The sequence below is a fragment of the Melospiza melodia genome, chromosome 5 (assembly GCF_035770615.1).
Source record: "Melospiza melodia melodia isolate bMelMel2 chromosome 5, bMelMel2.pri, whole genome shotgun sequence".
Taxonomy (NCBI): Eukaryota; Metazoa; Chordata; class Aves; order Passeriformes; family Passerellidae; genus Melospiza; species Melospiza melodia.
This window is the reverse complement of record NC_086198.1, coordinates 28,462,746-28,477,767: the sequence shown is the minus strand read 5'-3', so window position 1 is coordinate 28,477,767 and position 15,022 is coordinate 28,462,746. Positions and strand designations below refer to the sequence as shown.

The 15,022-nt window shown below is 37.9% G+C and overlaps 2 protein-coding genes across 4 annotated transcripts in view; one reads left to right on the top strand and one right to left on the bottom strand.

The window, feature by feature from the left end:
* ANAPC10 (anaphase promoting complex subunit 10) overlaps positions 1–15,022 on the top strand; it is a 143,848-nt gene that overhangs the window by 77,977 nt on the left and 50,849 nt on the right. The gene's annotated exons all lie outside the window — the stretch shown is intronic.
* Positions 6,646–15,022, bottom strand: part of HHIP (hedgehog interacting protein) — a 74,972-nt gene continuing 66,595 nt past the window's right edge. Inside the window, exon 13 of the mRNA XM_063156709.1 lies at positions 6,646–13,862. Coding sequence (XP_063012779.1) covers positions 13,669–13,862 — 194 coding nt within the window. The 3' untranslated portion in view covers positions 6,646–13,668. The remainder of the gene's footprint in view (positions 13,863–15,022) is intronic.

Here is a 15,022-nt window from a genome sequence, read left to right as displayed (position 1 = left end):
AGTTTATTTACTTCAAATATTATCCTATAGTGCACTGTCATTTTATAGAAGTGCTGATCACTACCCTGATTATGTTAATCTAAATATTTGCAATGCAGAGAGTATTACTTTGTTTAAAATTGCTTGTCCCTTATAGCTGCTGTGGAAAGTTTATCAGCATTATCTATTTCTGGTAATATATTTATTACTGAGGGAAATGTGCTAATATTCCCATTACAGGTAATTGAAAGAAAACTCTTTCTGAGCAGGCAGCTTTCAAAACAGTCAGAGGACAGAATCTCATTTGCTTCTCTTTACTCTTTATAAAAAGGTTAATATGAATTATTAATTCATCCTTATTAATTTGAGTGATCATTTTCTGATCTCTGGAAGGTTCTGCTTAACTGAGTAAGGATGCTGCAGATGAGCCCTCTGCTGTGCCTGTGCTGCAGAGCACATTTCTGAGTGAGGTGTCTGTAGGCACTTGAGGATACAGGTCACAGTTCAAACAGTCCTGTAGAGCTTCACAGCCTCACCTGGGATGTCTCTTTGCTGCCCCAGACTTCCTGATGCCACCACTGGGCTCCTGCTCACACTCCAGCTGACTCAAAGCTGTGTCCCAGACCTCCGTTCAACTCAGTAGTCACTCAAAGCTTCAGCAAACACTTGTCTTCACTTTCATTTCCTTTTATAATATAGAAAACTCTTCAGTGCTTTCTGTTACTTGTTCAGAAGATGCATGAAAGGAGTCGTATAATTCTGTGGGGTTTTAATGTCTTATTGCCATAATCTGGCAAACCTTTTGTTTTGAGATTTTCCTTGGAGTTTGTCAGGGGACTGAAGCTCAAAACTCACAGAGATAGTCATGTGCTCCCCTGAAGCCCATTGCTGTCTGAACTTGTCTTCCTGAAGTCTCTGTTCAGCCTCATCAGATTTTAATCTCTTGGGTTGGTGTGATGGCACCTCTGAAAGGACAGGCAGAGCTCCTGTGGACATCCACAGATCTGGATCTATTCTGTGACTGTGACACCTTTCCTCTGGCAGGTGGATTTTGAAAACCAAAAATTTGTAGCTCTCAGGTGGTAATTTTTATGTTGTACATTTTCTTAGTGGTTTGTGTGACAGCTTTGTGCTTTTTCTGTTTAGTCTTCTCCACACTGTAAACCACAGTCACAGAATCGTCTGAGTTAGGAGAGGCCTTTAAAGGCCATCCAGTCCAACCACTGTGCAATGAGCAGGGATGTCTTCAGCTGCATCAGGCTGCTCAGAGCCCTGCCCAGCCTTGAATATTTCCAGGGATAGGGCATTCACAACTTCTCCAGGGAACCTGTGCCAGTGTTTTTACCAACCTCTTTGTAAAAAAACTTCGTCCTCATATCTCATCTAAATCCTCCTTCAGTTTGAAACCAGTGCCCCTTGTCCTGTCACACAAGAGTTTGTTCCCATCTTTCTTACAAGTCCCATTCAAGAACTCAAAGTCTCCAGCAGGGTCTTACCAGTGTCTTTCCTTTTCCAGTCTGAGCAACCCCAGCTCTCTCATGCTTTCCTCATAGGAAAATCATCCCTCCAATGATGAGGGATGTTTGTGTCTCTCCTCTAGACCTACTCTGTGTCATTCCTGTGCTGGCATCCCCAGAGCTGGATGCAGCACTGCAGGTGGGCTTTTACCAGGGTAGGAGGAGATGATGTGAAATAATAATAATTTTAAAAATCCCTGATTATTCCATATAGACAAACACTTTGGCTTTTGTCCCTTAATTCTTTTACAAAACTTCTTGCAGATTTCAGAGATGCTCTGCCCCAGTGAGGGCTAAGTGAAGAAGTGTGGAAGAGGCAGCATTGTCAGTGCTGCCTGCTGCAAACAGACCTTGGAAAAACACAGCACAGAGGCAGAAAAGGGAGTTTGACTCACCTGGAAGGAGGCACTGGGGCACTCGGTCCTGCTTCCTAGAGTGTGAATATCCAAATTTCTTAGCAGGAATCATTTAGTGGGCTAATTCACACTTTCAAATAAGCTTTCTAGGCCAGAAGATTCTGACTCTGCTCTTCCCTCTCTTCTTTTGATCCACTGCCTTTTATCACTTCTGGCTTCACTCTACCTTGGATTCAACCAGAAAGACTACAGTCAAAACAATTTCTTGGGAAGGAACCAGCAGTTAGATCCACCTCTTTGTGAATCTTAGTGTGTTCTTATCATTCAACTGGCACCACCACCCATGAAGTTAATTGAGGTGCTGGCTATGACTAACTTTTCAGGATTCTCCAAGGTCTCAAGCAAGCTTTGGCAGTTGTATGTCTTATCCTGCAGTGCTTTTAGAAGGAGATAATTATCTATCTCCATTTTGTTCGGGTACTTCTGAGCATATATGCCAGCCAGAAAAAAAATGTAGCTGTATTAAAAGAAACATAGTGAGTTCAGGTGCCAGGATATTGAAGCAGTGCTGGAAATTGGGTAGACGAAGATCTTTGGGACCCAGAAGGGCACAGCCCTGGGCCACATTTTGGGTAGACACTAATACCATGTAGCTTGAAAACTGCTATCTTTTGGGGAAAAAAGTGGTCCCAAACACAACAAAACAACCAAACCAGTCTAATCTGTGTTTGGGAGACATCAACACCAAGGCTGTAGGTTCAATCCCATATGAGCCTTTTCCTGAAGAGTTAGACTTGTTGATCCTTGTGGCTCCAAGTCAGAATACTCTGAGCATATTCAGAATGTTCCATCTGGGGTAATTTGGGGTGAATCTGCAGTTTCAGCAACCGCTGCTGCCTCAGTATTATGTGAGGGATTTAATTTCCAGGCTAATAGAAGGCATGAAGAATTTGCAAGACAATAAGCTTAAAAAATATTAAAATGCAGTTTATCTGTATACTGAAAATCTGATAATTCCCTAGAAGTTCCATCAGAAACAAAAAGCTGTAATTACAAATGCAAAGTAAAAATTATTCTAGTAATTTACAGGGGCCTCCTAGACATGAATTCATCTCACTACTAAGGTATTTAAATAAGAAACCTGAGAAAATGCCAGACAGCTGTATTTTCTGGAATAATTTTAATAAGCTAACATGGTAATGAGTTTACTGGTTGCATCCTGTTGCCCATACTGAAGTTTGTGCAACTCAGTCACTTTGCTGCCATTTTTTCTTGCAGAACCATCTAAAAAGCTGCCTATTGTTTTACCTTTTCACTGCTTGTTTGCATCTATCTAGAACCAAATAGCTCTGAGTAAGTGCAGAAATGATGCATGAGGTATTAACATGTGTGTGTGGCTGCAGGTTTGTGTTACAGATATAATAAGCAAGAGGTGTATGTGTGTGTGTGTGTGTAGGCTGCACAGCTATACATCTTGGAAACCTCAGGGTTAGGCTGACATAAGTGCCTTCTGATGGCTTGCTAGCTAAGATCCAGCACGAGCCTCTCTGGGGATGAATTTCTTAAAAAAATAAAAGTGGGTTCGGCCACATTTATTTGATATTACATTCATAGGTGTAAAATAGCAGTTTATAGTTTCACTTGTCCATTTCCCTTGCTCTGGACCTGCTTCGCTGATCAAGAAATTCAATAGCTATTAAAAGCTGCAGCTGTACTAACAGTGCTATGCTTTATAGGAGGCATTTTGCAGCTATTACTGCAGAACAGGCGTTCTGTGCCAGTACAGATGTTACGTCCACCTTTTTCATAAGCACTTTATCTGCACCATGGGCATTGCATTTCTAATGTTTGCCTGAAATTGCTAAACATGCTCTGTGGCTGTAATTTATTTGGGCTGGTGTAGTTTAAAGGCCTGAAAGCTGTGTCTGCACCTGTTCTATTCATCCCACCAGGAAAGCACGAATTCCACTGCAGGAGGGTTTGTGCAGTTTGGATCTCTTCTTTATAAATCTCCTGAACCAAAGGCAGCCATTTGCTTCATGTATGCTCCCCTTGCCTGAAGTGGAAAGAGCTTGCATATATATCACAGAATCCCAATTTTCTTATACTGAAAGGAGAACACACCTCTTGTTCTGATGAAGAACAGGCATACAGATCCCACATTGCCTCCCTCAGTCTGTCTCTGAGCAATCAAATGTGCACAGTGAAAGGTGAAACACGTGGCTCCAGTGTGTGCAACTGGAGCAAACTGTGCCAGGATAATGACACCAGTTTCATTGTGGGACAGTGTGACAGATACTTCTGAGTGAAATGTATTTAAAGTGATATAAAATGGGTGAAAAGGGAAAGCCACTGCTGAGCCTGATTCGCCTCCTGACAATGCTGATATCAGTGAATTTGTGCTAATGGAAGGTAAGCAAGAGTTGCAGATGACTGAAACATTGTCAATATCTGAATTTTGAATATTGAATGCTGAACCAGTGTAAGAGCCATTCATTCAACTGTTTTAGCCCAAAGTTTTGGAATTCATGCAAAATCCAGGAGTAGTCCTAGCTCTGAAGGACAAAAAAATAAACAAAAAAAGAACTTAAAAAAACCCCAGAAACCACCCCAAAACAAGGAAACAAGGAAGCCACTGTTGAGTGAGGTTTCTCAAACCAAAGCTATGTCCCACTTTGCCCAGTTCTGCCAGAGACATATGTCATCTGTAGACATGTCATCAAACATGACTCAAACCAACCCTTCCCCCAAAATAAATAAATCCAACCACAGAGACCGAAATGATTCTTTGGCATCCTAAAGATTCTACCCTACTTACTTGTGGTGCATTTTTAATTTACAGTTAAACCAGGGGCTGATCCATTACTTAGTGTTTTCATTAAAGTAAAACAGAAAAAAAAGCACTTGTGCCATGATCAGTCCCTTGAAACACTTGTAAATATGTACTGAATTTAGTGCAATAGAAGGGAGAAGCAACATATCTATAAGAAAACAAATAAAGAACCAAGGACTTAAGGAACAGAGCTGTATGTGGAAATAAAAAGATTGTTCAAAGTATATGCTTTGGGAATAGTGATTAAATACTTACTCAAATATATTAGTAGTAATTGTATTATTAACATAAAATGCTCCTGAATTGTGCATTTAGGCTTTGAATTCCTTTTGAAATTTCTGATGGCTTTTGGCAAACCACACAAGCCTTGTTCAAGAGGCCAAGGATACCCCCTTTGGTAAATCCAAAAGCAGATTCAGAATTTGGCCCTTCAGGTGTAGGATACCATCAGAAGCTTTAGCTAGAATTACAGTCCTGCTGTACGGAGCTGAGTGCATATAATTCTCTAAGTAAAATTCATGTCTTATGTGTTGTAAAAGGAATGAAAGGTAGCTGTTAATTCCAAGGCTTATAAATATGTCAGTGGGTTTTCATAGCGTCTTAATAAATTACAAGAATAAACTCAGTGACTCATGATGTCACCAGAACTACATGCTGCACTGTATTTATTGTAATTATGTACAAAACTCGCAGAATTTTTTTTTACTATCTACATGAATATATAGATCCCACTAAAAAATCTAAGCAATCCTCAGGGATTTCTTCATTATTTATTTGCCGTCTTTTAGCTGTTTTCTTGTTCTGAGCACTTCTACAAATGAAGAAAATTTTCAAGAAAATATGTTTAAAAGAACATTGCTGCAACTGCTGTATTTATTCATAGAAAAGCTGAAATAAAATACAGTTTCCAAATATCCTCAAATTTGGGTGAAGTTCAAATTTTCCTTGGATCCTAGTTCTCTGGCTGGCCACCAGCCCGTATCACTAATGGTATAGCTAGCTGAAAAATGGAAAAACAATTTCATGAAAATTTCAAGGTTATTTTGGCTTCAATCTGACACGTAGAGATAGCATCAATATCGTAGAGTTGGTAATGCTTCATTCTTTAGTTTAAGAAATAAACACAGGACAGGCTAAAGGCTTTAGGTTAGTTAAATGTGCAAGACTAATTCAACAGCATTTCACATTCCCAAAGCAAACTTAGTGTGTATGAAGAAGCCCTTGGCTCTTTAGAGCTCCCTGTCCCAAGTGGTTTTTGTTGTCTCAGATGCAAGTGTAGTTTGCATTGAAGTGTTGTGATGATTAACTGTTCTCTAGTATCATAAACCACAGGGCTGATCTGTGGAGCTGGCCCTGCTCCCATGTGTGTGCTCAGGTGTTGAGTTCAATGGAACATAATCTGTTATTTAGGATGGGGAGAAAAGGAAAGAATTCCAAATTGCATCCATTTTTTATGGCACTCATTTAAACCACTGGAAATGGTACCTCTGAATTTAACATATGTTGATTTGATGTGCTCCTCTGAAGATACAAAATAAACAACAAGAAAATGACCCCAATGTTTCTCCCTCTGTTGCTGAACTAATTCTCCAAGATATCTGTGCTTCCAAAGCCTGTCCCTTGTTCCAGCTGCATGTCCACTCACATACTGCTTGCCATGCAACAGGTATCTTTTCAACATGGATGTCTTCATTTTCTGTCCAGGAAACGCCATTCCAAACTTCCCGTTCCAAAAATAATAGCAGTGTTCAGTCACATTTTATGAAAGCATCTTAGAATTTATATAAATAAAACTAGTGTACATTTCAAAGAATATATAAAAGGCTGGCATTTTTCTTTTACTGCAAAGATCAAAGAGCTGATTAGAATTAAAATTTCATGAACTTTAAATTATGCATTTAGTCATAAAAATATTAAAATAAAAAAAATTAAAGCAGCAGGTGTACCTTATACAGTAAGATAAAGTTTAATATATTTTATTAGCTTAAGGGACACAGAATAACTATCTAATCAGAACTTCAGGCATGCATTTACATAAATATATTAAATTAAGAAAAGCAATTATACACTTAAACATCCTTTTGTCTAAAAAAAATCATTAAATCCACAGATTAACAATAAATCCAACTCTATGTATTTATCACTTCCAGATACAACTGTTCCATTTCTCAGATATTACACAAATACATTTGTTAGAATTTATATGCATTATACATATATTATATATTACATAATAGTGTGTATACATACATGGTGTTCAATAATATAATAATAATTTGTAGTTTTTATAGCACTTTTCATTTTAAGAGCTCAAAGCGCTTTTACAAGGATTGATTTCACTAATTTTTTGATGGGAAGTGGAGGCACAAAGATGCAATGATTTCATGTTATACAGAATTTGTGACAGACAGCAACTGAATTCTCTTGTTGGGAACTTCAGTCCTGCTGTCTCCCTAAAAAGAACTGCACATATAGCATAGAGAGTCTGTATAGGTAGACTTGCAAAGACTTGTAAGGTCTCAAACCAAGAAAACATTAATTATATTAATAATGTTAAGCACATGACTTCAGTGAGGCTCATATGCTAACAATTACTTGTGTGCTCCCAGCTAGATCGGTGCCTGTATATGCTTAGTAGTGTAATTCAGTTTACAGAAGATGCTTAAACCTACTTTGAGTGATATTTTCTAAGCTATTTTCCCACATTTCAAATGTACATACAGCACCTGACAGCTACTATGAAATAAAACTAGTTGAACAGGGGAATGCCACTATAGTAATGTTCTCAAGCGACAGAAGTTTGTTATTTCCTTTTCTGCTTGGCTCCCATTACAATCTAATTGCTCTCAAAGGGGAATTGAAGTTTTAATTCTGCAGTATAATTTGTAGGGGACAGCTAATAGCATTTCTGGATAATTCACAGGGTAGGGTTACTGCTCCTGGTACTAATGGGGACCACTACAAGCTGCATCTGGTGACTTAACACCAGGTGGTTTCTGGTCTCAGTGTGTCTTGATATGAATTAAAGTCATTCTGCACACCAGTTTTGACTGCCTAGAACATTTTCTTTTTAGCAGCTCCTCCTAGGAAAATTCAGAAAATGGGCTTGTTTGTTACTGCCTTGTGATGCAAAGCACCCTTTGTCCTACTGTAAAATGTATCCTACATAAAAAACCTGTCTCCAAAGCAGCCACTCTCTCTGCCTTCTTTTCAAGAATAATGTGAGCACAGCCATTGTGTATATTCACATGCTTTAGCTGATGTTGCCTTTCTGAAATTTCCTGAGAATTTAAGCATTTTTTTCCTTAAAATAGTTTTTACTTCATTGCAAAATGAAAATAAATAGGAAAATCTTGTGGACCATAGAAGGACCTTTACTATATGATACACTGGACCCTCTTGGTGGTGTGTAACAGATGGAAAGTTGTTTCTTATCAGTAGAAGTAAATCTCTTCTCCAGTAATGCAGCTTGCTCTCTGTGCAAGAATGTCTGACAATTTTGTTTCTGGAAGCCTGGCTGTGTGCAGTAGACAATAGGTAAGGATACAAACTATTTGCATATAAGCCAGAATATTAAATGCTTGTGAATGTCTGTAGCATAGAATGATCACTTTGATGATACTTTCTCAGTTCTGAGAGCTCAGGGAAGCAAGAGACTCACTCAGCTTGAACATCAACTGATGGCTGGACATTTAAAAAGCATCAAGAAGTCAGGCAGATTTTGTGGAAATGCTGGCAACACCTATAAGGAAACCCAGGAGGATTGGAAAGCTCAGTAGGGCTGCCTGCAGGGCTGGGGCTGCACTCTTGTTCCACCAAACATTGGTGTAGTGCTGCAGATGCAGACATGGAGAGGTCATGTGTGCACTGATGTCTGAAGTTAAGATCTTCTGCCAGCTAAGTGGATATCTTTTAAGGACTTAATCCTATGACTAATGAAGTCAATAGGAGATTATCAGTTCACATCAATGGGCTTGGAGTCACGCCCTCAAAGATTAAAGTAATCCTGTACTAAGCTTTCAGGTGGCTTCTGCTGTTTCACACCTAGATCCCAAAAAGTACGTGCCTTATTTTGCTGAATTACTCTCTTGTTGAAAAAATAAAACTTTTCATCAAAACAGACTTAATTTTTTTTCAATGTTTCTGAAAAATTTTTTACTGAAACTACTTACGGGAATATTTATTTATAGGGTTTTTGTAGCCAGAACCCAGATTATTTGGTACAAATTTTCTGCAAATTTGAATTAAATTTAAAGGTTGGCTGCATTTTTTATGAGTATGTTCCATTTTATTTTTTTTAATATTGCAAAATGAAAATAATACTTTTTTTTATCACTTGGCTTCCTTCTGTTTTTTTCCAAGACAAAGAACACCTTTTAAGTTGGACAGAAGATCAAAATGGCAAAATTCCTAATTAAAGTGATACACAGATAATCTAAATGAGAGTAAATTAAAATGCATGAATGTCTTTTAAGAATTTACATGATTAAGGAGAAATTAGCAGAACAGGCTATCCTTGGACTTGTTTTTCCACGTAGAGCTAATCTTATAAATGCCTATTTCATGGATGCAATCTAATCTTATAAATGCCTATTTCATGGATGCAATTAGAATTAGATGTATGAAAACTCATTTTCACCATAGTGCAACTTTACACCTGTGGAATTGCTTCTTCATATTTCCAGCATCTCCATTTTGCATAATTTTGCAGGAAAAGGTCCTTGTTTCTCAAGCCAAATTGGAGAAAATGTGTACTGAAAAGCTAAATTCCATCATGCCAGGGATATCATTCTGGTTTTCAGTTAAGTAGATTGCATTGGGTAAATTTGTGATAAGCACACTGACTGAAGTGATTTCTGCCCTCTTCCAGCTCCAGTCTGTTTGTACCTGAGCTGTGTGAGGCTGGAACTCCTGGACTGTGAGTGCCCAGCTAAGACACAGTGCTAAAAGTCACTATAAAATAACAACATTCTATGCAATGGCCAAAAGATAAAAGGGAAGATGTTGATGCACACATCTGTCAGGCACTTTCAAAATTAATGAGCACCTGCAGCAACCAGGGATTGCTGGTGTTTGCTGTGGGTCTAGAAAGGAAGAAGCTGCAAAACCAAATGTGGACAAGTGAGTGAAAGAAGGAGAGAAACAGAGGTGTCTTCTCTGTGATACAGAATTTATATTCTTATTTATACCTAACTTACACTTTGTTTGCACGAAATAGAATAACGTGTGAGGATTTAAAGGTAAAAAGGGTTTGGATCTGAGTCCCTGTCTGTTAACAGAAGAAATTTATTCCCAGAAGGGGAGGCTTTGAGTTAGTATTTCTTATGGGGCGCAGGAGAAAAATGAGTTTACTGTTTTTCTGAAATGGAGTGAAATGATTTGGAGCTGCTTTTGCATAACATCTTTTTGTCTCCCTACTTATCTATGGAGTAAAGATATTTCTCCTTATATTCCAGTAATATGCCTTCTTTCTGATCAGCAGCATGTAAAAAGAGAAAGATGAGTTTTCTGTCCCAAAATAATAAAGCAGGGGTTTAACACTAGCAGGCATCAGGGAGAGTCATGTTTCTTGCAGCAGGTAGGTTTGTTCTCCTTGAGCAGCAGAAAGGCTGAAAGAATGCCTGAGATGTACAATGTGTTGGGAACAGAGAGGCAGTAGGTCCGAATAAAGGAAGAAATGAATGGAATAAAAGATTAGGAGAGAGAGACACAGAGACAGAGACAACTTGAACACATACATAAAATCCCCTCTGGAGGCCCTTATCTAATTGCCTCATTTATCTAGTTTCATTTATAAGCTCAGTTTTATTCTGGGACACTCTCGGAGCCTGTGTGAGAATGGCTGCAGAATGACCTAACTGGCAACAGGCTTTCTACAGACTCTTTTTTTTTTTTTGTATGCCAATTCTCAGGGCAATTACTGCAGTTGCCCTTTTTATATCAGCATCTTGGGTGGCTAGGCCTGGGGTTTGCTCACTCTTTTTAATAGTATAATTTCTTTTGATAAATAAGCAGCTAGGATTTTTTTTTCTTTCTTTTTTTTTTTTTTATGAGAATACTTCTTTTCCACTGGGACTTCCTATGAACATGTGGGCTTAATGCAGATGCCTGCTTTCACACAATATAAAAGATGATTTAAAAATGAATCAAAACAGTTTCACAAACTATCTCCTCTCTCCCTCAGAACTTCACTTAGATTATTCCTTAATTTTGAAGTTTTTATGGAATGATTCAGAGCAGTTTGTTTTTTTTGTTTGTTTGTTTGTTTTTTTTTTTTTTAATAAAAGAACCTGAAGAATTTTGCTTAAATTTTGCTTATATTTGAAAGTGATTTTCTAGGTGCAGCACAGTCGATGTGAGTTTTTGCTGTTGATTTGAATGAAGCCTGGATTTAATTCTTAGCTCTTACTGGATTTTTATTTTCAGATTTCACTAGCAAACTAAATTTTCATTATTATTAAGATCAAAACTCCAAGATCATTGTTTTCTGTTCTCTGCATGACTGTGGCATGTATATATTATTGTGAACTCCAATTTAGGTGCCATCTGTGGTATTTTTTAAGGCACTAAGTAGTGAGAAAAGAGCTATCATGTCTCCCCAGCTGGTTGCTGAAAACAACATGTCACAGTAGAGTTAAAGTTGGGTTTATTTTTAAATATATTTCATTGAAGAAAGTGTTAAAGATGTTATCTCTGTCAGATATTTCAACGTTGCTAAAATACTTCAGCGACTTTCTTGCCTTGCTGACTATGAAGAGTGTAATAAAACCGTGCTATGTGACAGATTTAGACAGCTGGCTCATTCATGAGAAGTTCACATTTTTGTCACCCACGTTGAATAAGGAAAGATTAGATGCTAAGGTCAATTTACAAAAATGGTTGTCAGGACATTTTTTAATTGTAGAACTTTTTGTGATGGAATTCAGGGAAAAGACTAAAGGCAGAAAGCAGCGGAGACAAAGAGCTGCTATTAACCTACAGATGCTACCACAGGGTTCATTTTAAGATTGGTCACACTGCTTAGCCAATGAAGTGTTCGTGTGACTATAAGGGACCACCCTTTTCTGGGGTGAGAGGGCAATTTGGTCTTCATGCTCATTTAATCCCAAGATGTCTTTCAATGGACTGTCAGTTGAATCTACATTGTGCAAAATTATGCATGCACTTTTTAATGCAGACCATTGTTCTCTGAGCACTTAACCAAGATTTCTCAACCAATTTCCATTTGGCATGAGGTCACTGAAACCCAGGCAAACATATATGGAAGGCAAATGGAACTGTCTGTTCCTCAGAGCTGGAATGTGTGAGACACAGAAATGCAAGTATTGGTTATGCTGTAATTTCAGATTTAATACTCACTAAATGAACGCTGACAAATTTCTATAAAGGAAAATTTGTTGCATGCTGCTGCCCTGGAGAGTGATTTTACTACTAGAATGTAACATGGGGAAAGTCTTTTAGATCTGTTTGACTAAAGTGTTGTCAATCTTTGATGCATGAGCAGCTGCTTCTAAGGACCACAGGATGTGCACACTGGGGCTGCTCTGCTTTCTTTTCTTAGGCAAGATTCTGTAAAAGCTGCAGTAGGTAGTTTGCAGGTAGTGCAAAGGAAACCTGATAGTTGGTAAGCAGTGAACAAAGAAACTGGCAGTAGAGCTGGAGATAAGAGGGCACCAGTTCTGCAGATACATCTAATTAATTAATACCTTAGAAAACCTGGCTACAGCACGTACACCACATTTATTGATGCATTTACAAACACTTGGTTTTCTTGGCTCTCCAAGGAACACTTAGAACCACATTTGGCAAGAGCTGCTGTAGGTTTTGTACAAGTGACACCGTGCACAGGCAGCCCATGCTCATGAGAGCTCTTTCCCTGGGACACCCCATTCAGTGTGGCATGGGCAGAGTCTGCCTCTTGCACTGCCCTGCTACAGTGCAAATCACTTTATGGACACTTGAAACACATGCTGCAATTTTATTAGGGTTGGTGGGTGTTTGCTTTTTTTTCTCATCCACTGTAAATGAACACAAGTTGACACAAGGGTACATTTCTAGATTAGATCCACAACACATTGAAGTGTGTGTTTGCTTCCCAGTCTTTCCAATTACCTCGGTGAAAAATGTAACTTTAGTATTTTACAGGACATGGTAAAGCTGTCTCATCTAGGTGATGTCTATATTATAAAAATAAAATAAAATAATATAAATATGTAACATGAACCCAGTGCCCATCGTTAAATAAAATATATGATAAAAAGCAGACCTTCTAGGATGACTGGTTTTGAAATATGCGAATATAATTTAATTATTAAACACTTGAAACAATCTTGATATTAAGCTGCGATAACCAGATTTTTGCATCTATGCTAGATAAAGAAATAACATTCTGTAATAGAGTTACATTGATGAAAGTGAAGGTTACAGTCTTACAATGAATTGCCTAGATAGGAATGCATTAAGCAGTTCTGAAATATTGTCTCATGATGGAGTTCAGTTTACCTTAGAAACTGTTACAACTGGATTTTATTAAGTCCAGCAGTTTATACAGGGATGTTTGGAAACTGCTTTCTCACTGCTATAATCAGATAGGTACAGGAACGAGATTTCTGGGATGTCAAAGAATCCATTAAGACATCAGCAAAGTCCTTTGATGAAAATGTGTTTTACAGTGGAATTGCTTCGTAAACTATTTCTCATGAAGAAATAAATATTAAAAAAGATTCCACTCTCTGCAAAACCGTATTTGTGATAGCGGCTGCGTGTGTATGTGTGCACATATTGGATATCGGGACGCCTGTGGAGACGTGCAGGAATATTTACACACATACAGGGGATTTTTCTGCACATTGGTGGATATTACACTTAAATTAATAAAGGAAATCAAATCACCGGTGTTTGTTGCAGGATAACAGTCTTTCAAAAACGACAGGATTCAAAACAAATGCCCGCTGAAAGTGGAGTTTCCAAATAGTCCCAGAAACTATACAATGTAGCTGGTTAGATCCAGCAAATAGGATGTCATGTCTAGGATCTGATCCAGAATACCTGCCCTTGTCACTCTTCGGATGTTTCTGTCCACTTGTTCACACTGGGGGCCGAGATAGCCTTTTTTACACAAGCATTTATTGGGCCTTACACAGACACCTCCATGTCGGCAGGCTGGGTCACATTTTGCTGTGGGTGAAAAAAACAGAGATTTTCTAATTTGTTTAGATCATCACAAACCAGAAAAAGATACAGTACACATTCATTTAGAGCTTTTCTAACCTTGTAGTGATAAAGCATATAAATTACAAACAACATAGAAAGGATGAAGTATTAGGAGTGTTGAAGGCACATTTTCTAAAGTTTTAGACTATAAGAAGGAGGAAGTAATTTTGTATATCTGTGAGGATGTTACCTGGGAAAGACTGATAAACTCAAATAACAGATTTTTTATGAAATATCCAATTCCCATATTCAGGTTTCATTTAGGAATCTCAGGCACACTCCTTTGTATACTCAGAGATCTGCACTACACACATGCCTTAGCAAAGCACACTACACCTGAGCAGTGCACCCAGTGCACTCCTTTAGCTCTTGAATCACTCAATGCTGGGAACAAAACTGAATTCCTATTGGAGAAAAAAAAAGCCAGGGTGTTTTTCAACCATTTTTATCAATTTTGTAAGTTTCAAAGCTTTCCCCTCTCTTTAGCAGATGCCTGGCGATTTATCTATAGAATTCTAGGTTAATCAGCTTGCTTCAGTCTTTCAAATATAGCTCCTGTTTTAAATTGTAGCCAGTGTTAGCAAAATTAATAAACCATAACTTTAGTTGTGGTAGTATTTTCTTCTGGAGTAGTCACAGGACTGTGATATATATAATGTATATAAAATATCTTTCTTTTTCTGCAGGTGTTATGCTGTTTAATATTATTGATTGCAATAAACTTTAATATGGATTTATGGATATTTATACTACACTCTAGAAATGCAGGTTTTCTTGATTCCAAGACTTTCTTAACTACATTAAAAAGGAAACTCATACCTTGTAAGGTAAATTTTCTTATTTAAACTATAATAGTAACTTGAGGTTCAACTTAGACCATCCCTATTAATTGTTGTATGGGATACAGGGAAGAAAGATCCTTAATCTAAATATTTTCTGTGGCTTTCTTGCTCATCATGTCCATCAAATTATCTATCATAAAGCTGTGATTTTTAAAACAAAACAGCTTATTCAAGACCCATTTATGTTCATGTTGGAGGCATTTTTTACTTTTTAGTTCCACTTGGACCAAGGCTGTAGATGGTCCTCATTCTCTAAATGCAGGACAGCTCTGGAAAGTGAGG